General features: G+C 41.6%; 1 protein-coding gene across 3 annotated transcripts; it reads left to right on the forward strand.

Moving 5' to 3' along the window:
- Nucleotides 1–15,094: 15,094 nt before the first annotated feature.
- LOC131246182 (uncharacterized) lies at nt 15,095–26,405 on the forward strand. 3 transcript variants are annotated; one of them, XM_058246089.1, is made up of 7 exons: nt 15,095–15,255; nt 24,148–24,558; nt 24,641–24,867; nt 24,955–25,035; nt 25,404–25,479; nt 25,566–25,664; nt 25,950–26,405. In XM_058246089.1, the coding sequence occupies exons 2-7, from the start codon at nt 24,165–24,167 to the stop codon at nt 26,090–26,092; spliced, it is 1,020 nt and encodes a 339-aa protein (XP_058102072.1). In that variant the 5' UTR covers nt 15,095–15,255; nt 24,148–24,164; the 3' UTR covers nt 26,093–26,405. The 3 variants fall into 3 exon arrangements, with proteins under 3 accessions (XP_058102072.1, XP_058102073.1, XP_058102074.1); XM_058246090.1 differs by having other exon boundaries at nt 25,959–26,405; XM_058246091.1 differs by having other exon boundaries at nt 24,707–24,867.
- Nucleotides 26,406–27,143: the final 738 nt, after the last annotated feature.

Here is a 27,143-nt window from a genome sequence, read left to right on the forward strand (position 1 = left end):
TGGCCCACCCTAAGGGGGCCCTACAAATGTCTAAATCAAATCAAAGGTTATCTCACTTGCATGCATCAATTAAAGTCAGCAAATGGGACACCCAAAACCATGGTGTAGGGAGGTATAGCGTCCCACCCAAGCTGGACCTTCTGGACAATCCGGGCCCACCAAGTGGGCCACACTCATCATCATCAGAAATAGAAGAAAAGTGAGAAGAAGAAAAACATCCTGGCCATAGGGAGAAGCTCTGCCATTATTGAGCCTTCCCGAACACAATCACACCCACACATTTCATTCACATTCATATTACATTATAGATCTTCGTCATGCATGATTTATATTTAAGATGAATGGTTGGGATGCCATCCCACCATGATGCAAGGGTCTAAATGACCCATCATGCTATGGAATTAAGAGAAACCTCCATGATGGGGTCCATCAAGGAGAAACCCCATGCATGGGACATGCATGCATAAGATGGGTCAAATGGCCACATCTAAGGGGTTGTGTAGGATCTACATCATTGATTGGTGGGTCCTACACATCCCAAATGAGAGAATAGAAGATCTACACTATAGAAATGAAATCCTACATGTAGAGAGCACCCACATCTTGGATCTTCAAGTTTCCATCATCACCATGAACCTCAAGCTTCAAGGGTCATGAATCAATGACCAAGATGAGATTGTAATGGTGATATGGAAGGGAAATAAGGAGGCAAGGGGGCTGGAATGAAGGGAAAATGGGCTGGACGTCCAAGGCTAACAAGGAAAGAAGAAGAGAGAATGAAAGAGAAGGGAGAGGGAGGAGTGTTGTAGGGGAGTTATGATGACTTGTAAGACTTTGGAAAGAAAAGCAAATGATGGATTTCTTGTTTAGAGAGGCAATGATGGGTTTGGGGAAGAAAAACTCATCATGAGTTGCTAGGCTCTAGGTAGGCTAGAGGCGTGGGTAGTGTGTGGGTAGTGGGTGGTGTAGGATATGGGAGTTTGGGTGGTATATTGGTGGTGTGTGTTGAAACTTGTGCATAGGGAGGGAGCCATCTAGAAAAATATGTGCACCACTCCTAGGTGGGCCACATGATCATGATCAAGTGCTAAAAAATGAGATGCACACAACTTATGATCCACACATCGGATGGACGCACAAGATGCAGCGTTGGAACCGCAACAACGATGCAAACAAGATGACATAAGTTTCGGCTTGATTCGAGTTGGGTCTAGATGACCAGACTTAAGGATGACCGCAAACACTATCGAGGGGTCGCTGGTCGATTCGACCAGTAGGACCGCAGGGCCAAGAGAAACGAAATGCACACACATACACACACATGCACTCGAGTTGGGTCTTACACCAGTGAAACGCTGTTTCCCTTCAGCAGGTATATGCAGAACGGACTCCATATATTTATGTAAGAGTTCTATTTTAAATAGGAAACGAGGGTTTCCATTACTTACACGAAATAGGTTTTTATCTTTCGAGAAGGAAGAGTTGTAATTTGACTTTTCTTCGTCTTCATCTCATTTCCTACCATTTAAACCAGAATCCGTCTGCGTTTAGGGACTATTTGGCTTGTGGAAGTAAATGGTATCGGGAGGGAGTGGGATTTTTTAACCTGTGGATTATAAGCAGGTGCTGTTTGGGACTCACGCTGGAGATGGAATTTGAAACCCTTCTTGGATACACCACTTGACTAATGGATTTTGTAAATCCAGCCTTAGAAACCGGTCCTGGTAGAGTCACTTCGTCATGATATCAATTGCTCCGTATAAGGGGAAGAACAAAACCCACTGGTCGGTGCTCCATGGGCCCCACCATTATGTATGTGCTTCATCCATGTCGTTCATCCATTTTTACAGATTATGTTATGGCTTGATCCCAAAAATTAGAGGGATATAAGTCTCATGTGGACCACACCACAGGAAAACAATAGTGATGGGATATCTACCATTAAAATCCTGTTAAGGCCCACTGTACTGTTTATTTGACATCCAATTTGTTGATTAGGTCATACATACCTAGATGAAGGGAAAAAAAAAGATCAGCTTGATCCAAAACTTTTATGGCCTCCAAAAAGTTTTTAATGGTTGACGCTCATTCAACACTGTTTCCTGTAATGTGGTCCACTTGAGATTGGGATATATCTCATTTTTGGTCTCATACCCTATAATGATAAAAAAAAATAGATAGACAGCATGGATGAGACACATACATCATGTTGGGGCCCACATAGCACCGACCACCAGCCACAAGGCTAGTGGCAGGGGAGTAGCCAATCTGGTTCCTTGTCTGGGCTACTCTCTGCACAAAATGGAACCCGAATAGGATGGTGTACAAGCCGTACTGGGCCCGAGCATTATATAACTCTTGAATCTTGATATAAACTCCACGTGCCTCTCCTCCTCTTCCAAATCCCTCATCATCATCTCTTTCTTCTTAAGAGCAGCTTCAGAAGCTCTCATAGGAGAAAATGACGCTGAAATCCTTCGTAGATGTAATGCCCTGAAAATCGGGGGTCGAGCAGGATCCCAACTCCCGAGTTCCAATGCATCACTTATACAACATAGATAATGATGATTAAATGTTGTTTGTATTAGTGCATTAAACATGAATGAGATTATACCAAATCAGCATGTCATACTCCAGAGCTAATTAAATTACGCAAGTGGAAGACTATGATACATGTATAAAGCATATAAATGGTTGTAAGCCCTTAGAGTATGAACAGATTATCAGGTTAAATAATTACATGTATAGTTCTAAAATTCACACAATGATACAACGAAATGTTCAACTAGTTTGTAACCCCGCAATCCCGTCGGCGCAACTCCAGGTCTACATATACCCACCAGAGAGTTGCATGTAGGAGAACTCCTCATCATCATAGAAGTCAGGCTTCGCTTCATAAGCATCACCGTCATCTGCAGCTAAAATAGAGTTTAGTTGGTGTTTTAAAACACCGTCCCAGAGTGGAAGTGAGTGATCAACTCAGTGGAGCTATAACACAAAGGTTAACATGTCATCAATTCAGTCAAGCAGTAATGATAAAGCAATATAGTAAACATTCCTAAGTACTCTGATTAATGCAAGGATGGTATGTATTAATGATGCATGCCCTCGCCTGCACTCCCTTTGCGACATCATCTCATGATCGTGGCATGCACCCCTTCCTCTGTGCTCAACTCCAACGCCAAAGGTACATGCAAATGTGGTGCATGTATGTGATTAGCCAAATTCTTAATTAGAATTATTCATACAGCAGGTTTGTGAAGCTAAGGTACCTCCCCTTTACATTATTTGACTCAAATGATGATCCATCTAGGGTCGTCAATCCTAGTTAATCGCATACGATAGGCAGGTTATAGGGCAATGTTACCCCTGATTTGAAAAACAGTGGACAGGCAAGTTCAGGTCACTACGAAAAGGCTCGTCACCATCAGCGTAGGCCTTAGTTTATACTCGAGGTCACTACGGGAAAGGCTCGTCACCTTAGCGTAGGCCGATAGCTCGAATACAGTATCCCATACCACCGTATTTGGCCCACGAGTTTGGGTTGCTCACTGGTTACTACGGGGAGGCTCGTCGCCCCAGCGTAGGCCGACAGCTCGACCACGATGTCCCATACCACCATGCCCAGCTCATGAGTCTTAGCGAATTGAGGTACCAAGGTTAAATGGGCATTTCACTGGTGAGTTTGGTATCTTAGATTCAAGCAGTAGCGTCCATACATGGTGAACATACATTGGGCCAATCGGATTATTTGACAAGCTCGACTAGTATAAGCGTACATTAAATTAATCAACATGGAGAGCGTAAACACTCCTTGTGGCCTAACCACTATCGATAATCACCATATGACTCGGATTCATCGAACGTATCCGTCATGGCTAAAATAGTTCGACCACTGATCGTAAACCGTTACCGATTGCCTGGACTACATCGTAGCCCCAATCACATTCCAAAACAAATAGCATTCACAGGTGAGAGTCAAAGACAGCATGTGACGACCAATTTCAGTATCAATCTCATTTAAGCATTTCAACAAACACATAGCACACGTGTTATCATATGTAGGCATTTCATCCACATAACACGTAGTAGTAGGATAGGTTACATAAAGGAAACTGTAACTACAGGTAAGGGGATTGAGGATCCAATCTCAACACCCTTATTAAAAACAGTTCAACAAGCATTTTCTCATTCAGACATTTTATCAAATACTTAGACTACACGTATCCATATACATGTAATACATTAGTTATAATGTGTATTATGACAAGTCCTTTCACAAAGGAGTTGTCACACATACAACCATCATATATTTACAATTAATAATCATGGCAAGCACAAATGCAAATTCCATATTCATTTAGGCATTTCAACAAACACATGGAATGCATTTAAAATCAACATAGTTTACATATATTTGTAATATACGGAAAATATCGTATCTAAGCATATGTGATAGCAATCAAGTCAGACATAAATCATTGCTGACATTGAAAGCCTTGAAAACCATAATCTAAATGTTTATAGTCCGCATCTTTCACCAGTAGACTCGTAATGAACTCAGTTTAAACACTAAGCCTTTGTATACGGCACAACGACAACCTATAACATGTAATAGGTTAGCTATTTCACCAATTACTCTATTTGAATCCCTAAAACGGATTAGGGTTAGGATCTCTTACCCAAAAACGGAATCGAAATCATCGAAATAGCGATACGGTAGGGGTGATTCTATATGTGGAGTGGCAGGGAAGAATCACTGCAGCAAACCCCAACCCTCAGACACTTCTCCTCACTTTCTTCTTCTCTTTTCTCTCTTAGGGTTTTGTAAGTTCGTATGGAATGGGCGAGAGAGGGTTTAAGGCACTTATATAGGCCCAGAACTGATCTCAATGGCCTCAGGGCCATGGTATACTTAGGATATAGCCAAGGGGTGGCTGTTTCGGTCCAACAGAGCTCATCTGGAGGCCCATTTCTTGCATACTATAGGGAAAAAGTTCCCTGACATTGGATCTAGGTCAGGTTAAGTTTTTGATCTGATCGGATTTACGGATCAACCGCGGCGGACCAATTTCAGTTCAACGGTTATCTTCACTCGATCAAGGCCACAAGTACACTGACCTGTGTTGGAAAATTTTCCTAATCCGAGGGTGTAGTTGGGTCAGAATCTGGTAGTCTAGAACCTTAAATTTGGTCCGCAAGTGAACGGCTCAATTCACTTAAGTTTCAGTTCATTTCCTAAAGATATTTGCGTTTCTCACACACTTCGCTCCAGGCTCAAGTTATACGTTTTTGGATACTATTAGGACTTGATTTTCGAGATGGTTGTCAAGCCCAGTAAGGCAGTCATAACCGTATAGTTTCGCATTAATCGGACTTTCAACGCGGGTCCAGGTCTGATACGAAGTTTCGTGATGCTCCTGAGAGCAACTGGGTTTAGGGATTAATCCTAGGTTTTTGGGTAATGTAGCGTTAATGATTCTACTGGTTTTGGATCTTACACATCATATAGAAAGCGATTCATGCTAATCTACTGATTAATTTTGTTTAGCACTTAATTAATTTTCGTCTAATTTCTAAAGGATTTGGTCCTTAGTGATTTCTACCTGAGGTGGTACTCGGGTCTTTGTACGGATTTTTCTGATACCTTACAATAGATGTGGAGCCAAATTCCCATTTCCCTCTTGAAAACCTCTTGTACAACGTCTTCAAGCCCTTAGAAGGCGGAGAACCCTACCTTGACATTGCAATCGGTGACTTCGTCTTGGACCTCTCTGTGATTGTTGCTGCCGGTCTCTTCGATGGCCCGCTCCTCAAGAACTCTGATTGCACCGACCACCAGTCTCCACAATGTGTTGCTTCTGTATGACATCCGGACCAGATAAACGGTGGGGCCCACCTAATCTTCATGGTGGAAACTTCTTCTTGCCGTTCTTGAGTTGGTCTCCTTTTGAGTCTTTAGATTTATTCCATGTTGATTTTTCTTCCGTTGGTGCATATCCCCTCGTATACATACATTCAAGCATCTATTTTATTTTTTCAATTTTTTTAAAAAATCAAGAATGATCCGAACAGTGCCCAATCCGATCCGACTTGGTTTTCCTGATCGAGTCGGACTCGGATCGGATTAGGCAAAACACATTTCGGATCGGTCCAAGTCAGGTGACCCGGACTCGGTCCCGGATCGGATCGAGTTCAGGTCAGGCCATTGAGATTTCGGATCGGACCGAGTTGGACCCAATCTGATCCGATTTGGACCGATGCCCAGCTCTACATCTGCCCCCGGGTCGAGAGGTGGGTTTTGTCTCTCTAAGATCTGTATTATCGGCCAAGGCTTCGACTTGATGTTCCAGAGAGACAAGCCGACCTTCGCGGTTATTGGGCCGCTGCGCACAGCCTGCAGGCGCATAATCAGCCTGGAGCTACAAGGGTAGGTCTTCATGGTTGGCAGACTGCTCCACTGGTGGAGAAGCAGTTGCTACGATCGTTGTCAATGCTTTCTTTCTTCCTTTCACCATTATAGAACCTCAGTGAGATGGGAACGACTTTGATTCGTTCCCATAGACGACGTCAAACTCTTAATGCAGAAATCTGGTCGATCCTACCTTACCTCCTGCAAGCCACTGAGTACCTGCAATTAATTAAAATACAAGAGAAAACACTAGGGGCGCCGGTTAATGCCGGGGACCCTCCGATGCCAAAGTAAGGTAGGTTTGCAGAAGGATTAGAAGAATCAGGATAGTTGTGTGCATCTACCTTTCACTGTAGGCGGAGTCCTTATTTATAACCTTTTGGGAGCGGTGACGTATATGACAATGCCTCTGTAAGACCCGTGTCCTAGTCCGTACTGTTCCGTTAGCTTCCGCGGTCCTTCCGGTCTAATTTCGACAACCTTCGCAACATAACCGACATTTGCACGTGATTCTAAGTCAGGTCCTGCACACTGACGTCGGCTCGATCCGAAACCTATATCTTGGCGATCGCGCCGTCGCCGCGGTTCCAACTCCGCGACTTGCGCACTGAATCGATACCTAGGCTAGGAGATGTGGACCTATGTTCATTCCGAAGAAACGCTGCGCGTTGCGAATCTCGAGGGAATCTCTACGATAAGTCCCATCAATCAATGTCAAGTACAAGCCTTACCTCAAGTACAACAACCCATCCCTCTTTTTTCAAAAGTCCACTCTCTTTTCACCTCACCATTCCTCTTTTTCCAAATTTCAACCACAACCATACCACTTTTACAAAATTTTCAACCCAACCCATACCCTTCCTTTCATCACCCATCACTCCATCACCTCTTATCATCCATCACTTCTCTCTCTCCCTCATTTCTTCCAAGCAATAAATTTCACACGTCCAAGCCTCTCCAACTCTTCCCAAAAGCCAAGTGTGGCCCACCCTCTCATCTCTCATCCACACCATCAATCTTCCACCAACCTCAATCAAAAGGCAAGCTAAGGAGCATTGGAGTCTAAGGGACCAAGAAGAAGGAAGATAAGGTGGGTGATCTACCGTTGTTTCCAATTTTAAGGGCCACTTGTTGTGGGACCCACTTGATGTATGTGTTGTATCAATGGAGGGCCCATAGTGGCGGGGTCCCTCCTCTCTATCACCGTATATCTCTCTTTCCCTCTCTTTCTTTCCTCTCCCTAGAATGAAGTGGGCCCCACCAAATCATGTTAAATCCACTCCATTCATCAATGGTGTGGCCTACCACATCTTAGGCGAAATCCATCGTCCATTTTGGGATGGTGGAAAGTTCCACATGTTATATAGTATATTATATTTATTTTTATATTAATATATATATATATATATATATATATATTTATACATGGTGGTGGGCCATGTACATGTGGGACCCACCATGGTGCATGTGTTGTAGCAACACTGTCCAGCGTCCAGGGACGCTGGACGTGTAACCGTGGATGGGAGAGGCTAACATGGAGTGTGTACACTGACGTGGGTGTGTACTAAAAAAAAAGAAAGAAAAAGGGAAGGAAGGTTGCTTTTGGGTGGACCGCTTATGTAGGCCCCACCTTGATATATGAATCCAATCCACGCCATCCATTCCATTCCCCACGTGTTTTTAGGCGTTGAGCAGAAATTTGAGGCTAATCCGATTCTCAGGCGGGCTATACCATATGGAATAGTAGTGTATACCATTAAAACACACTTTGAAGCTTCTATTCGCCCAAAACAGGCCGCATGTTAGACTCATTTGGTCGGTCTTGGACCGTGGAATCCAATGCTGGAGTGGATTCATCTGATGTGGGTCCTGCAGGGGAAAAACCACAAAATTTCATTTTTTTTTAAAAAAGACAAAACACAAAGCAGCAGCAGCAATTGCTGCCACTGACAGAAGGCGCAGGCAGCGCCTGCGCTGGCCGATGGCGGACGACCGGCTGGGCCTCACGGCTCCAGCTGTGGGCCCCCATCGTGATGCGTTTAGAACATCAACACCCTGCATTTCTCCGGTGGGCCACACCATTTAAAATCATGTGAAGACATGCTGAAACATATATAAATCAGTTAGTGGGGCCTACTTGAAATTTGGATGCAGCTGAAACTTGGTCTGAACGGTCAGCCAAGTGGGACTCACATAATGGGTGGGTTGGATCTGTGGACCACATCACAGTGGGCCCCAGGTTTGGGTGGCCTCATCAACAGTTTGAATGGCAAATGAACATTACCGTGGGCCCTGGTCCACGTGACCTTATAAACAGATTGGATGACAGATAAATATCACGGTGGGCCCAAGGTCCACGTGACCTCATGAACAGGTTGTATGGTAGACAAACATCACAGTGGGCCCTACCCAAGGTCCACGTGACCTTATGAATAAATTGGATTGCAAATAAATATTACAGTGGGCCCTACCTTGGTCCACGTGGCTTTATGAACAGTTGGGTGGAAAATAAACATTATGTTGGGCCCTAAGTTGGGTGGAAAATAAACATTATGTTGGGCCCTAGGCTGGGTGAAGAATAAACATTATGGTGAGTCCTACTTAGAACCCACCTATGTATGTATTATAATCCACACCTTCCATTAGTGTGGGCTCCATCATGATGCATGTGTTTCATCCAACTGTCCAACCATTTTGGAGATAATTTAAGGCCCATTGTTGAGGCCCATTTGATGTACTGGAGGCCCATGGGTCAAGGCCCAATAGGACGTACTTAAGGCCCATTGTAGTGTGATTCCACCATGGTATATATTGATTTTATAGTGGGTTATACCTTGAGAGCAATGATGGTTTGATGTCCACATTGTAAGGATGATGTTGGTTAAATGTCCGCATTGTCACTCTCTCCCTAGGGCCCATTAATAGGCCCATACCTGTAGCATATAGTCTGTCTAGGCCCATATTCGTTTTGATCAGAGCCCATTACCACATAACATGCTTAGTATAGATTCATGATCATACGCATCATATGTATGCCTGATGTAAGGATTGATTGATCATTGCACATGCCTTCGGGTAGATGGTTTATGGGCTCCCTGATAGGCGAAATTGCCCCATATAAGTGCATGGCACACGCAGGACTGTTGCATGACTGATAGTGTGACTCATGCACTTACATTTGTGTGATTGTAGTTACTGTATGCCCTAACGACATCGGGGCCATAGCCTCCACAGACATATCGTAGATGACAGGATTGGATACCGAAAATATTTGGTTCTAACATATGGGCGCCATAGATGTCCCTGGGTGAAAATTTCTAAACCCGATGGTACTAGAGGATAACTCCAACGTCGAGACCGAGTGGATACATGAGCGCGCGAGGGCCGTATACCAGTAGGCCGTGTCTCCCACTGTGTCGTGGTCGGTTGGAAAGGAGTGTGACCTTACCCGCCTGAGTGAGGGGGTAATTTCTAGGTTGAGTTTGACCAGCTTGAGGAATCGGTCCGCTATGGACGAGCCGGGCCCGATATTGGCAGGCAGATAGTGAGGTCTCTTCCACCCTCCCAATTGTGCGTCTGGATAGGAGCGGCAAGCTGGCGTAGAGTGTACTTGACCCCGGTAATTATCCATACTGAGAACCGTACTATTTGATGCTCTAGTGAGGAGCTGCATTGATATGTGGATGAGGATTGACATGCTTGACTTGCATTCTGCATAGCATGGCCTTGGTATGGCTGATTGCATACATGTGTTCATCAGCATGATCCCGTATTTTTCTGACCTTGCATCCTGAGCACGCTCATATTGCGCACACACTTACACCACCTTCTAAGCTTTCTATAAGCTTATGCACGATTGATGCGTGCAGGTGACGCCAGGTTGCAGCCGTAGCATAGTAGCAGCAGGAGTGTGTGGTCGAGCCTTTGGAGTTTTGCTATTCGCATTATCTTGTATTTCCTTTCAGACGCTTTGTACTTAAAGTTTTTGATCATAGTGGATTTTGTGATGGTGTTCTTGTGTTTATTGTTCGTGGGTTATGCTTTTGGTTATGCTCATTACGATTGAACTGATGATTTGAAATCCTCCTTGTAGCATCCCAGGATCGGAACCTGGTGTATAGGTGCCGGGAGCCGAGAATGGGGTACTACGGAGGCTGTCGGCGCTAGATTTGGCGATCGAAAATTTTGTGAGCCCGGTTTTCGAGTTTGGGGCGTGACAGCCTCTCTATGATGTATGTGTATTGCGGAAGGAATCTTCTTTCGGATATGCCATGGTTATCTCCCCGAGATCCATGATGAAAATCTTAGGAAGATATTATCTCAAATATATTCTAAGTATATTTGTATTCCAAGCTGGTGATCGATATTCGAGGTCAATGTTAGTACCCGAGGTCGAGATTGGTATCCGAGGCCAACCTTCGAAGTCGAGGTTGAGGTTATCTCTCGAAGCCAACGGTTGAGGTTGTCACTCGATGCCAAGGTTGGTAATTGAGGTCTGTACTTGAGGTACCTAAGGTAGGGGTCATCTTTTGAAGTCGGTGAACAAAGCCAACCTCCAAAGTCATTAATTACTATCAAAATTCGCGATGATTTTTCTGCCCTCAAGTAATCCATATTCTTCGAGTCTGGGCTCATCTATTTCATACATTTGTTTTAGCCTCATTTTATTCATAACACATGTTTAGACATATTTTTTAAAGCTACCGGCAACGCACAGGGTATTTATGGACTTGGTGAAATTTTACAATGCTCGGTCGAGCCACTGTGTCCACCTGTTCAAGTCACAAGTCATTGGTCTTCCGACTCAAGTTCTTGGTTTTAAAATTATGATGAAGAATTGTTATAAAGCTAGACAAATAATGGTACCCAGATAAGATGTATTATGAAATAAAAATTGCAATTATTGGATCCTCTAATAGTCGGATTTGTTAGAAACTCATTGGGAAAAAATATTCACCGCTGCTGTTTCAACAAACCAGTGTCAGTGAAGCAGGGATTAGATTGCTCAACGACTTCGATTGTGAGATGTTGACTTGTGCACAGACGCCTAGTATATACTACATTTACAATTTTCAAGTGCCGGCGTATCAAATAGACCCGAGAAGGGGAGTGGTTTGCCGACCTGGGCAAAAGGAGATTCATTTGATGCGGCACACCTGAGTTTTGAGTTTTGTGTCTAACTGATTTTTATAATCCCGTGTGATCTTTTAAAAATGATGGACAGATGAGCCCTACAAAGCCCCGGCACGGTTCACAGGCAATCCGCTCCCCCGAGACCTGAGCGGATTAGGTGCGGTCATGTCTTACCTAAGACGGTGCGGCCGTTACTTTGGGCCCACTTGATGTATATATATGTTACATTCATGCCGTCCATACATTTTTCTATATAATTATTTCAAGGCAGAGTCAAAAAATTGAAGAAGGTCAGATTCTCAGGTGGACTATTTCATTGGAAAGAATGGTGATTGATCATTAATGTGTAACAAAAGTTTTGGATCAAAGTGATAATGTTCTTTCACTTCCTTTTGTGACCTTATCAACGTATTAATGACAAATAAGCATTAAGGAAAAATTATAGTGGGTGTAAATTTTTTTGAATGATAATGCATTCAATCGTCACTTTTTCATGTGGTATGGTTCCTCTGAGAATTTGATCTTCTTCATTTTTAGGCACATGCCCTGAACTGCTCAGGCAAAATGGATGGACGGCTTGTTTATGTGGGCCCATTGTAAGAGCCGCAGCCTCTGAGGTGAGGCCAGGGCGGCCGCGCTTAATCCTCTCTGAGGAGGGAAGTGGATTCGCTCCACACACCATCGAATTAGTTGGTGTGTTGACATCACCAGGCTCTGTGGGTCCCATCTTAACGTATGAGTTATATCCAAACCATCCACCCACTTGGGAGGCTAGTCCAAAAGTTTGAGCCATAAAATAAACATATATCTAAAGATCAAGTGGACCACATGGGAAAAAGTTTTGGGGAATTGAATTTCTATCTCTAAAACTCTTTTAGGGTTACAAAATTTTTGGATCAATATAATATTTATTTTTCCTTTTCATTTAGGTCCTCCTGACATTATGAATAGATTATATGGAAAATAAAAGTTTTAATAGCCCTACAAATGTTTAATGGTGACAGTCAATTTCCTATCGCTATTTGTGGTGTGGTTCACTTGAATTTTGGATATGACTATCAAGAACTAAAATGTTCTCTTTAGGTAGAAAAATGGATTGGCTGGTGTACCACACACTAGCTATATAGCTGCTGTAGATACGTGTCCTGAGAAGACGAGCACCAACGCTCCTCAAGCTCCAAGTTGTACGAACGGTTCAAAGGAGATCAAAGTTACATGAGCCCCACGGTGATGTATTTATTATATCCATACTGTTTATCTACTTTTAGATATTATCATATCCAAAGATCACTTGGACCACACCATAAATAGCAGCAGAGATAATGATTATCACCATTCAAAAATTTTTAAGGCCCACCATAATGTTTATTTTACATCCAATCTGTTTATAAGGTCGCAGAGAACTAGAGAACTGAATGAAGAGGAAAAACAAATTTCATATTGATCCAAAACTTCTGTGACCCCAAAAAGGGTTTTAATGGTAGACGTTAATCTTCCACTGGTTTTGCAATGTGGTCCACTTAATAGTTAAATCTATCTTATTTTTTGTCTCAAGCCTTAAGATGAGCTCGCAAAATGGATGGATGGTTTGAATATAACACGTGGCTTATGATCAAGGAAATGGATTGGCCACTCCCCTTGACACTAGCTAATGGCCGGTGATCGGTGCTATGTGGGCCCCACCATGATGTATGTGTTTCATCCATTCCATCCATCTATTTTTAAAGATAATTTTCAGGTATGAGTCCAAAAATGAGGTATATCCAAATCTCAAGTAGACCACATTACAGGAAACAACGTTGAATGAGTGTCGACCATTAAAAACATTTTGGCGGCCATAAAAGTTTTGGATCAAGCTGGTCTTTGTTTTTTTCCTCTTCATCTGGGTCTTTATGACATAATCAATAGATTGGATGTCAAATAAACAGTATAATAGGCTTTAGGAGGATTTTAATGGTGGATATCTAATCACTATTGTTTTTATGTTGTGTGGTCAACCTGCTATTTATATCCCTCTCATTTTTGTGATCAAGCCACAAAATGATCTGTAAAAATGGATGAACGGAATGGATGAAACACATACATCATGGTGGGGCCCACATCACACCGACCACCAGCCATGGAGCTAGTGGCGGGGGAGTAGCCAATCCGTTTCCTGTGATCAGACCCACAGAACTTGCTGAAATCAATGGAGCAGCTATATATCCGGTGCGAGGTACACCAGCGAATCCGCTTTGCTTAGATTTCCTTTTAACCGCTAGTAGAACTTGGAAGTGGAGTGTCAGCGCTTGTCTTCGCACGACGCATACACACCAGCTAGGTTAGTGGTGTGAGGTACACCAGCCAATCCGCTTCCTCCCCTCCCGGACGTAGGTTGCGTACAGACAGCGTCGGTAGCAAGGTGGCTACTGGCAGTGCTCCGTGAGCCCCGCATGGTATATATTTTCTTTATCCAAGCCGTCTATCTATGTTTAATGATCATTATAGAGAATAATCCCAAAATTTAGTTAGATGCAAATCTCAAGTGGACCACGCCACAAGAAAGCAGTGGTGATTGAATACTCACCGTTAAAAAATTCTTAGGCTTCACTGCAATGTTTGTTTGTCATCCAAGCTATTGATTAGGTCACGCATACGTGGATTAAGAGAAAAAAATAAGTATTATCTTAATACAAAACTTTTGTCTGACTTTATGAAGTTTTTAATGGTGAGTGTTCAATCAACACTCTTTCCTTATGAGATTTGGATATGCTTCATTTTTGAGTTCACGCCATAAAATAGGATGAAAAAATTGATGAAAGAATGAAAGGCGTGGATAGGATCCATACATTATAGTGGAGCCCACGGATCACTGCCAGTAGCCACCACGCTACGCTACTGACGGTGTAGCATGAAATCCGCGTCCCTCGCCGGAGAGGAGGGGTTACGGATCCCTGAATGGGCGCCGATTAGGTACTACCCCGCTTGTTCCGAGCTCGGGACAGGCAGATGCTCTAAGAGTCACTGAGGAGCCAATGTGATGTATGTACTTTATCCACACCGTCCGTTCATTTTCACGTATCATTCTAAATAATTAAGCCAAAAATACGAATGTCTAATGCTCAAATAGACCATACATTGGGAATTAAATTGCTACCGTTGAAAATTTCTAACGAACCACGTAAGTGTTGGATAAAACTATATTTGTTTTTTCTTAGTTATATCCAACTATATATGAACATATCATCAGGTTGGATGGAAAATAATCGACTCGGTGGACACCAAGAAGGCTTCAATAGTAGACGTCCTTAGTGACGCTGCTTCCTACGGTGTGATCCGCAGGAGACGTAGATCTGCCTTAATTTTTTTTTTTAAATTAAAATGATATGAAAATATAGATCGACGGTGTGGATAAAACTCATAAATCACGGTGGCCCCTGAGTGGCCCTCGTAGCCCCTGCCTGTCCCGAGCTCGGGACAGGCTGGGGTAGTACGAAATCCGCGCCCGAAATGAAGCAGGACATGACACGTGTAAGGTCGGCCATTCTAGAGTTCTCTGGATACCGCCTCTTCCACCGTTACCAGAACGTTCCGTAACTTCTCTCTCTGAATAAATGGCAATCGGCTTCTATCTCGTCAATTGCTCATTTTCGTTCCTTCAGCGGCAAGAAATTTGCGTTCTTCCCGAAGAAAAGTCAAAAGAAAAAATCCCTGTTCCAATCGCTCCGCTGGTAAAAAGATGAATCTTTTGTTTATTTTTCTCTTTCTTTCTTTCTTTCTTTCCATGGAGCATATATCGGTGGGTTGTTTACAACCATAAGCAATCAACTATGGTCCCTCCAAATGGATGTTTGCAATTTTTTATTGTACCTATTATTTTCATAACTAATTTTCGTTGTCTATTTTTTGGCAATTGATTGGACGGTTACAATCATTTGACTGGTGTAATTTTTGCTTGGTGGTTTATTAATTATGGGCTGAACTTGATGGAAAGGTTTGGATCAATTGATTCGACTGTCTCTGTGTCCCTATGCAACCTTTTGTTGTTGAAGCAGTTGATCTCGTCTTCTTTTACATGGCCCTATTTAAGTGGGGCGAGCACGGTCAATAGTCTGGATTAGGGAGCCATGAATTCTAGTTATAGCATCTGATTATGTAATCCAACGCTATTGTGCAATGCTTCTCTTGTTCTTGTGAGTTGCAGATAAGTTGTATTAGGCCATTGCCTTGTAATTTTTTTGTTTTGGCACATTTTAGCATCTCCAGGATTTCTATATTGTAGGCAATTTGAATTTGTTGGCTCATTTTTATGACCCAGTTGATGATTGGTTTAGCCTAATAATTGGCTTCTAGATGGGCTTAACAAAATGTCATAATTTCTGCCAAGTTCTCTTTTATGATTATAACATTTTGGAATAATTTCCTACTCCAAGCTTTGCGCCGTGTGAATATATAGGTTTTTACCTGCAACTAACTTACAGGTTACTTAAACACAAAAATCAATTTACCTGTAAGCGACTTACAACTTACATCCAAACAGGATAGCATGTAAGTGATTCACTTGTCACTTACAACTTAAAGAACTTACAGGCATCCAAACAGGCCCTATGGATGCCTTTGTGAGAGTTTCTTGTTTTAGTTTAGGAATATAAAAATGGGCGTCCTGATGTGCTTTGATTAGTTTGATTAGGAGAGACGGGAATTGCAGGTTTGGATGCCTTTATGAGAGTTTCTTGTTTTAGTTTAGTAGGAAAAAACGGGCATCTTGCTTTGCTTTGATTGGGTTGATTGGTTCATGTGTATTGTTAAGAACCTAAGGGGTCGTTTGGATGGTGGTAAATGAGGCAAGTTGTAAATCGCATTTGGATGCCTTAAAATGCTTATAAATCATTTACTAGTTGTAAATGATTTACCACCTTTCTCCCCTTTTCATTTGCTAGTAAAAAGTTGGGATTTCATTTGCTAGAAAATGATTTACCAGCAAGAAGCCTCCAATGGTTCTTTTTTTGAAGGTTGGGAGATACGCATCTCCCTCCATTGTATCTGAGAACTCCAATAGCGCTCTCTCTCTCTCTCTCTCTCTCTCTCTCATCTCACAATCTCTCTCCCTCTCTCCCTCCCTCTGCTAATGGCAACAGATCTTGCTACTGGCCGTATAAGAAAGCATTTGAATTCGTGGGCCCACTTCTATGGCTCACCTACTAGGTTTTATGTTAGTATCAACCCTAAGCTTTAGTGAGATGGGCTTAACCCAATTATACACTTCAAAATCCACTACTCTTATATGCCATTTAAATGTTTTTTAATGAATTACTTCTCTAAACTATCTTAGGTGTGTAGGATATAAACCATTTACAGGCTATCTAAACACTGGAAATGATTTACTAGTAAATCATTTACAACTTAAAGCCAAGCAGATAGGTTGTTAATCATTTTCAGCCTGTAAATGATCTTAAATCATTTACAATTTAAACCATTTACCACCATCCAAATGATCCCTAATCAATACGCGAAAAGCTTCAAGACTGATGGAACACTTCAAGCTAGGCTCTTTGAATTATTAGGATCATAACCAAGGTGTTCCTCATCCGTTACGATACGCCTGTAAAGGCCTATACGGGGTGAAACGAGGCAGTTAGTTTTTTGCAGGGTGTCCCAAATCGGTTACGTATCGGCCGTAACGGCCGATACGTAACGGTAACGGTGGGAATTCTGTGACAACGAGATAAAAAAAAAAAAAAAAAAAAAAAAAAAAAAAACCTTACCTTTTTTTTCCTTTCTTTTCTTCTTCTTCTTCTCTTTCTTCTTCTTCTTCTTCTTCTTCTTCTTCTTCTCGAGCAGCTGCGGCTGCGGCTGCGGCTGCGGCTGCTTCCTTTCTTCTTCTTCTTCTTCCTCTCTCTCTCACTCTCTCTCTGTCTCTCTCTCAATCTCTTCTTTCCCGTTTCCCTCTTTTTTTCTTTTCTTTCTTTCCCTCTTTTTTTTCTTTTCGTTTCCCTCTCTCTCCGTTTTTTTTAATTTGCCGCAGCTGACTGCGGTACGTGTCACGCAAAGACGAGCGCTGACACTCCTCGAGCTCCGAGTTGTACGAACGGTTCAAATGAGATCAAAGTTATATGGGCTCCACGGTGATGTATTTATTACATCTACACCGTTCACCTATTTTCAGAGATCATTTTAGAGCACCGGCCAAAAAATGAATTATTTCCAGAGATCATCTGGACCACACCAAAAACAGCAGCAGGGATAATGATTTTCACGGTTAAAAAATTTAGGGCGCACGTAACGTTTATTTTCCATTCAATCATATCAGAACCGAGTGGGCCTCACCATAATGTATATATTTTATCCATATCATCCATCCATTTTGCATCGTCATTTTAAGGCAGGATTCAAAAAATTAGTAATATCCAAATATCAGGTGGACCACACCATAGGAAATAGTGGTTATAGAATGCTCACCATTAAAAATTTCCTAAAGTCCATGGTAATGTTTACTTTCAATCTAACCTGTTAATTGGGTCACATTGACGTGGATGAAAGGAAAACACCCATGTCAGCTTGATCTAAAACTTTTCTAGCCCTCAATAAATTTTTAATGGTGAACGTTTAATTATTATTGTTTCTTATGGTGCAATCCACTCGAGCTTTGGATGTGCCTCATTTTTGGGCTCATGCCCTAAAATTATTTGGCAAAATGGATGAATGGTGTAGATATAACACATTCATCACGGGTGAGGCCCAAAAAACTTTGACACGTGTGCTGCACTTTACATCCGAGTCCCTCCTAATTCAAACCTTAAAAAATTGTACAAGAGACATATATTAACTTGAAATTTGACAATTAAATTATGGACTGCAATTGCTAACTCACAATGCCAAAATCAAATTATTTGAATAGTTTTAATTGTTAATTTGTGAACTTTTATTTTTTAAAATAAGGCCTTTTAATTTTTATTTTTATTTTATGATTCACTATCCAATAAATGTCCACCAATTTATAAGTGGGATAATGACAATAAATGGCATGAATTTGAGGCTAATTTGGAGAATAAATTGGTCCTCCAAGTCAGCCCCAAATTGGCAACGCCATCTACCTGAATTTAATTTTATTTTTTTAAAGAACTATTGGGAGAAATGATATCAAGATGTTAAGTATGTAAATTACATATTTAAAAAATTAAATATATGAATTTTGTAGTCAAATTCAAGTTATATATGAATTTTGTAGTCAAATTCAAGTTACCTGGTTAAAAAATTAATCAAACAGTCCGATACAACTTCTCACCAAAGAGTGGACCGTTACACCACCATAAACATGTTCCAATTTATAAATGAATGCATATTTGGAATGCTTAGAATATTCTGGATTTAATCCATATTTTTTCATATTTTTTTGGCAAAAAAAAAATTTGCGCCGTTACAGGCCGTTACGCCCTCGTATCGCCGTTACGCCCCCGTATCCGTATCGGTTTCGGAGGGCACCGTTACGCCAACCGATACCGATACGAGACACCTTGGTTTTTTGAGACTGTATCGATCGTTACGGTGGTTGTAAAGGTCGTTGTGGGGCCTGATGACCATTACCTCTTTAACAGTCGAAAAACGACTTTTTCTATTTAAATTCATTTTTCTCCTTATTTTTTAACTTTTCTCATTCCAAAAACTCTTTTAGATTATTTTACAACAAATTTCAATTATTCTTCTTATAGTTTTTAAGATTAAAACGTAGATTGAAGTGATTTGAGCGAATAGTCTAAGGCCATTTTTCAAAAAATTTAAAAAGTAGTATTTATGCCTTTTTTTGATTTCTAGTTCTAATGTTTGATTGTGATGTGTAAATTTTAGAGACATAATTATATTCACAAATTCACTAGACAACCCAATACAATACTCTCACCAAAGAGTTTACCGTTACACTACCATAAATATGTTCAAAACAAAAAATGAATACATATTTGGAATTTTTACATCATTTTAGATTTCCTAGATAATTTTTTTAAAGAATTTTTAAGGCAAAAGAAAATTTCCAAATGTTATAGGGGTCGTTAAACCCCCCTATTAGCTGTTATGGCCGATACCTGTATCGGTAATGGTGGTGACCGTTACGACCACCGTTATCGATACAGAATACCTTACTCATAACATTCTACCATATGCTCTGCAGTTGATGTCCACGACGGCTCACTCTATGGCGGCACTCACTTTGGCCTCTTTTTCTAGTAGCCATTTCTAGGGCATGGCAGCTGCACTCTGGTTATCCAGGTGGCCCTTTCCACTTTGCGACTGCACTTTAGTTGCTCAGGTAGTCCTTTCCATGTCATGTTCACTCTGATCTTGGTTGACCTTTCCACAGGTCGCCCCCTCCGTGACTTGAATAGAGGACACAATGTTGGCTCTGATACCAATTGTTAAGAACCTAACCAATACGCCAAAAGCCCTAGGATTGATGGAATGCGTCAAGCTAGGCTCTTTAAATCATTGGGATCATAACATGTATGGTGAACTAAAAAAAGGGGTAGGGACACCTTATCGTCATAAAAAAAAAGTATGGTGAACTTAGTCAAGAGATGGGAATTGTGGGTCTGGATATCTTTTTTAGAGTCTCTTGTTCTAGTTTAGTATGAAAAAAAAAGGGTGGCTTGATGTGCTTTGGTTGGTTTGATTGGTTCATGTGTATGGTGAACCAAATTGATAGATGGGAATTGCAGGCTTGGATGCCTCTTAAGAGTTTCTTGTTTTTAGTTTAGTAGGGAAAAAAAGGGCGTCTTGATGTGCTTTGATTGGTTTGATCAGTTCATGTGTATGGTAAACCAAGTTGATAGACGGGAATTGCGCAATTTGATGCCTTTTTGAGAGTTTCTTGTTTTAGTTTAGTAGGAAAAAAAGGGCATCTTGATTTTCTTTGATTGGGTTGATCGGTTCATGTGTATGGTGTTCACACCCCAAGTATAGGGTTGCGATGTAGTAATAATCTCGTTAAGACCGAGGTCGAATCCACAGGGACTGAACTTTGTACGTAATCTGGAAGTAGACGAAGATGTAATCTAAACTAGAAGAATTTAAGAGAATAATGGTGAAGTATTAAACTAAAACTTGTGAAATTTAAAGGTGGGAAACTAGGGTGCCAAGGATCCACTTGTAGAGATTAGGGAGATTTATGCTTGATTTATAAACACAACTAGAATCAGAGTCCCATCTTCATCCAGTTGGAAGATATTCCATTAAAAACCAATTCTGAACTTCCTTTGATATAGTTTTCAATAGAAGATAGGTATGAGAATTAGAAGTGATTCCATCACAAAATCATGTCCATGAGACAAAGTAAACAATAGAATTTAACCAATCCACAATCAATCTACGAGAGTTGTAAACATTAGGAAGGATTCCATCATCCAACCATCCCCGTGAGATGATGGTGAACAACAGGGCTTCCCTATCTTCACAATCTCACTAATGCAAAGAACATACCCAAAGATATCGCAGATCTATTGTAATTTAAGTCACAACAAACCATTAAAAACTAAAGGCATTCCTTATAATCAAACTAGAATCAAAATCAGTTCAATTTAAGCATGAATCAAAATGCATAAAGAAAAATCTGAAAAATCTCCCATCACACTACAAGCTTCACCTCTTAGCCCTAGCTAAGAGGTGTAGCCGGACATGATCAAGCTAAACTTGAAGGAAAGCATAAAAAGAGAAGAAAAACCGGAAGAAGGAAGGAGAAGATTGATGAAGGCCAGCCCACGTCTCTCTCTCTCTCTCTCTCTCTCTCTCTCTCTCTCTCTCTCCTTTGCTCCCATGTCCTAGGAATGATGATTCCTCAAGCTCTCTCTCCTCTCCTTTTATAGGCAGCAAGGGTTGGTGGAGGTTGCTGGAGTCGGCAGAAAGTCGGTTGCTCATAGCCAGAGGCGGTGGAGAATTTTCGCAGCCAAAGCTGCGTGCACAAGAAACATGTTTTGTTTGGATGCAGGTTTTGGACGCCGATCGTCCAGACTCGGGATCTGACTTCTTGGCTAGGGTTATGGCCACCTGTTGTAGCATGTGGACAGTCCAGATCATGGATCCGACCTTGCCCTTGATCATAGAACGGTCCACAACGGTTGGTTTTTATGGACGTAGGGCTTGCGGAAACAGAGGGCGCTGTGATGATTAGTGGGCCCCTAAGTGATGTTTTCGGGAAAATTCACTCTGTCTATTAGATTCTTGGCGAAAAACTAGTCGGGAAGGAGTGGTTTTGGTTGAGTTGTGGTGCGGTCCACTGTATCAAATCACCTTGTCGTTCATCGTGCGTTTTCTGGCGATCCACGTGTGTACGTGTGCATGGGGCCAAAAGGAAACCTTGGCGAGGGTCGTGGCCACCCCCTGGACGCAATGGACGGTTCGGATCGTCGAACCAGTTGATGAAGATGGCCCACAGAGATCGTCTGTTTGGACGCTGGCGAAATTCAAAAGGGAAGCTTCCATTTTCGACGAAGCACAGGTCAAAGAGTTTTGACCGAGCTCAGCAGTACGGTGCGGTGCGGGAGTGCACCACTAGTGCACTCCCACATGTATATGTGGGGTCCATCGCGATGTTCATGAAAAATCTGCTCCATTCATCCGTTTGTCATCCCATTAAAGGGGTTGGGACCAACATTGAAGCATATCTAGATATCAGGTGGGCCCCCGATCAGTATTTTATGGGCTGATTTGTCCGTTGGGCCACTTCTACAAAGATCCAATGGCTGAAATTCGACGTATATGGTTAATTTAGGGTCCTCAGGCCAGATATAAAGTTTCAAGCCAGATGGATGGTGGGAACCCTGTGATCTTGCATTCAGGACGACTTTCAGGCCTCTTTATTGTTGATCACTCGATTTTCTCGGATCTTTGGCGTGTGAATTCTTTAATCTTGGTCTCCTATGATCTGTCTCTTGCCTTGGTGATTCCTGAGCGTTAAATCTATGCCTTTAATTCCCCTTTTCAGTCCAAGCTCCTGAATTCACCTTGCAATAAAAACACGATTAAAATAGGACGTTAAAAGGTATCATGTTCGTAAAATCAAGTCAGGTAACAACTGAGGTCTAATATGTAATATTTGACCCTCAACATATGGTGAACCAGGTTGAGAGACAGGAATTATGGGTTTGGATGCCTTTTTGAGAGTTTCCAGTTCTAGTTTAGTAGGAAAAAAATTGGGCATCTTGATGTGCTTTGATTGGTTTGATGTTCATGTGTTTGGTGAACCGACTGGAGAGACGGGAGTTGAGGGTTTGGGTCCTACTGCCTGTTAGAACCAATCATGGCAGATGTGTGTTGGAGATTTGGTGTTTGAGTCCATACTGCCTGTGAGAACCAATCAAAGCAGATGTGCGTTGGAGATTTGGAGTTTTTAGTTCCACCATTCAGATTGTTGATTTCTCCGCAATGATGAAAGTTTGTAGAAAGGATGTTAAGGTTTCATGCCACACATGGTGGTTGGGCTGTACTATGCAACCAGGTTAGTAAATTAGGCCGATTGGAATACACCAATAGCTGAATTCGAGTGCTGAATGTGCACTGTTTCTCAACCTTTTTTTTCCCTCTCTCCATGAAACCATGTTACAATATTTGAACTGGGTTGGGTTTTGGACCTTGTAATGTCCATGGTTAGTACCACCTGATGAACGGCTTGTAGCCTTTGCGTATGTGTTGATGTCGAGACTTGTAAGACTAGCATTCTTCAAGCCTATGTACTCATGTTAGGAGAAGAAGGGAGGTTTCTATGTGTAGACTCCTTTCTTATAGTATTATGTGAGGAGGTAGCCCCTCAAAGTTACAGGGTATAGTTTTGCTGTAGCTTTTGAATATTATGCCTTCTGTTGTTGGAAACTGAAATCCGGCTTCTTTGTGGATATTGGAGTAATTGGGTTTAATTCCCTAGATGGTTTTCTGTAATCTTTATCTCCCTCTCATCGATTTCAGGTTTCCTTGATCCTTTACATGCCTTTAGGTTTCAGGGAAAGAGGAAAAGAAGAAGAAGAAGAAGAAAGAAGAAGAAAAACTAGAAGTTTTGGAAATATTTTATCCTTTGATTGACGGCAGACTACATTTTTCTTGTTTAGAAAAGTTTTAAGGCCTGTTTGTTTCGCCAATTACCCTTGTAAAGGAAAAGACTTGTCATTACGATTTTACCAATGCCAAACCAAACAAGGGAATCGTCGGTTAAATGTAAATATATTTAGGAGATAGGCAAAGGAATTATTAGTCATTGCACTTTTTCATGGCATTACCATGAAAATCTCGAATCCAACTAGCGACATCAGTATATTTTGGTGATGATTTAACATTAAAGTAATATAAAAATGCCATAATTATGATTTTACTACCGTTGAACCAAATATAGGAATCAACGGTCTAATGCAGATGTTGTCCAGAGACAGGTAAAAGTAATTGTAATCATTGCACATTTCCTTTCTAGATTACTGCGATGATTGGTGCCCTTATGATCATTGCTCCTTACTTTGCACTGATCGGGTTTGAAGTTATTATTATTCTCTCTCTCCCTCTTATGTTTTGAGATGGTCATTGGGAGGCTTGAGATTTCTCACACTAGTCATTGCGAAGCTTGAGACTTCTCACACCCGGTTGCCAATTTTCAGAGGTTAGCATTGAGAAAATGCAGAGGGGTAGAGGTGGCAGAGGCAACTTCTTTGATTTTGGGGATCCATTTGCTAGTTTTGGCAGTTTTGGGGATCACAAAAGCATCATGTCTAGCTTCTTCGGGAAGGACCCATTTGATGACCCTTTTTTCAGTCGCCCCTTCGGAAGCATGTTTGGCCCTAGCATGCTGGGACCCAGCATTTTTGGTGAAGGTGGGAGCCTTTTCATGGATTCTCCCAACTCTGGTTTCCTGGAGCACCAAGCTCTGCCACCCAGTAAATCGACCAGACCGATAATACAGGAGTTATCCTCTGATGATGAAGGTGAAGACAGGAGGGGTAAGGATGGGAAGGGTAATTCCAGGTCCAGTGATGAGCCATTTGTTCAACACCCGGATGAAGAAACTGAAGGTATGGTGCTTTTAAAGATGGTTTTGAATTAGACTTGGTAGAGTTCTTTTTAATTTCTCTTTTGTTTTTTGAGTTTTTTTAGCTTGCGACGTGAAATGTTACTTGCAAATGGCCTTAAAAAAACTGCGATTGGAGTTGCATCTTGCAGAGAGAAGTAAGCATATGCAGTGTAGGAATGAATATAACAGGGCACAGAGAACACGGCCGCAGAGCCAGACCTTCAGCTTTCAGAGCTCCAGTGTGACTTATGGTGGTGCCAATGGGGCATATTATACTTCATCCAAAACCAGGAGGACGGGTAGTGATGGAGTAAGTAAATTTGTTTTTCACATCTATCTTTATTAAAGATATGTTGAGGATAAGTTTTTGTTGTTTGTTTGGTTGGTTGTGGAATAGATGACTTTGGAAGAGAGCAAAGAGGCAGATACAACTACTGGTAGAGCAAGTCACAGAATCTCTAGAGGAATTCATGACAAGGTATTACAGTTGTCGTCTGCATTTTTTCTTTCATCTCATTTATAATCTGCCTGTCTAGGCACATCCCGCTGTCTTGCATAGTGCGGGTGAGAGGTATTCCTTTCTGCCCGGATCTTTCTCCATTTCCTTTCAGATCCTACTTAAAATGGGAACAAAGAAGGGTTTGAGACAAGAATCAGGTTGTGTAACACTATTTATGGCTCATGCTGCTGGAAACAGATTCACATCCATTATGGTGTGAATCATCATCTCTCCGATGACTTTCTATTATTTGGTGGTAGAGCCAAGACACTGTTTCGGTCCATTTAAGTACATGATGGCATCACAGGTCTCTGGCATTTATGTTATTGAGCTTGCGTTTATTGTAGGGTCACTCCGTCACAAGGAAGCTTAAATCAGATGGGAAAGTGGACACTGTCCAGACACTGCACAATCTGAACGGAGGTATGCGTGTGCCATTAATTGAGTAGTTGGGGTTATAATTCTCTGTTTGGGTAAGGAGCAATGAGACTAATGCCAGTGGTTTTCAGATGAGCTTGCTGGTTTTGAAGAGGCATGGAAGGTGAATGCAAAAAAGCACTTGCCTGGATGGAACCACGAATTCGACATGCTCAACAGTGGCCACGAAGGTGAGTTAGTGGTTCTTTCCAATTGATGTTGTGTTTCTATATATTATGTATGGTGCCTTAGTGGTACAAAATTGCTGAGTAGTCTCTTATCATTCGCTGAACTGGTGAATTAATATGGTATTTTGTGAATTAGAAGAAATTGGTTGATACATAAAGCATGGTTTTTGTATCCGACATCTGGAAACCATGTTGTATATCCCAGTATAGAAGTAATCTTAGTGATGAGATTCTGCTACATTTTCTTTCTCGGGGTTTGCTAATTTTTCTATTACAATCTTGTACAAGACAATATAGGAAATAGTGGTGGTAGGCGGGATGGACGGGCATCACAAGGATGGGCACTTCCATCAACAGAGTCGCCACCGAACCGAGAGAGGATAAGATCTCAAGGTAATGCTCGGGCCAACTCTTCTTCGAGGAGAGCGTAAGTGCTTATTAGTAGTCTTACCCAACAGTTTAGTTGGCTGTCTACTGAGGCATCCTCGGTACTAGGGTTTTTGTTAATGATTGTTATCCAAGCTGAAAATTCTATCTGCGAGTTATATGTGTACCTTCTGTACTGCACTAGATTAGTTTCAATGGATGTAATTGGTCAGCAGACTATTGAAAGATATTCTTGAGATGGGTTGTGGACAAATTTATGCTCTGTGTATTCGTGTTGAGCATGGACAAAACCGATGGCTATCCTCTACGAATTCGTCTCCGAATCACCATGGATTTTATACATGTACAGTTGATGTTTGTTTGTTTTTTCTCTCCTTCCATTGGACAAAACCGATGGTTTCTTTCCTGCTCTCTGCCAATGGATTGACCTTGACCAGTGAACATAAACTGTCCTTCGTTTTTCTGGAGTGAAACTATGCTGCTAGCAAGTTTGTTTTATTTTTATTTTTATTTTTATTTATTTTATTATTATTATTATTTTTTTTATAAAACCCCCCTCCCGTTTTTACCTGTTGGGATAGGCTAACTTCACGGTGGATTCTTGGTAGGAGCAAGGCAAGGTGCGGTGCTGTTTGTGGGTACGAATACCTTGATGTTAGACTTTGGCAACTCAAAACTACTTGCACCTCATGCTGAGAATAAGCCTCATCTTGCTCGTTTTCAAATTTTCATAGGATTTATGTCTAGCTGGTTTTATTTAGCCTTATTTCTTTCTTGCATGGAAAATTATCTCATCCATTATTGTTATTGTAGTCTACTTTTTTTTTCCCCCACCAATTTCCTCAAGTTACTTCTAGGCATATAGTGAATCCTAGTTGTTATTTGGGGCCTGTTTGATGGCATGAAGTTTGTAGGGAAAGAAATAGAAATAGATATTCCAATTGCTGCTGCCCAAGGAATTTTAGGAATTCCAAAATTACAATTGACGAGCCAGTGGAATTTGGGAAATTCTGACTTCCCAGATGTCATCTTGTTTAGCATACCAAATAGGCAGGATTCTATGTTTGCACTTGGGAGTTCTGTTTGATATGTGTC

The sequence above is a fragment of the Magnolia sinica genome, chromosome 5 (genome assembly GCF_029962835.1).
Source record: "Magnolia sinica isolate HGM2019 chromosome 5, MsV1, whole genome shotgun sequence".
NCBI classification, from domain to species: domain Eukaryota; kingdom Viridiplantae; phylum Streptophyta; class Magnoliopsida; order Magnoliales; family Magnoliaceae; genus Magnolia; species Magnolia sinica.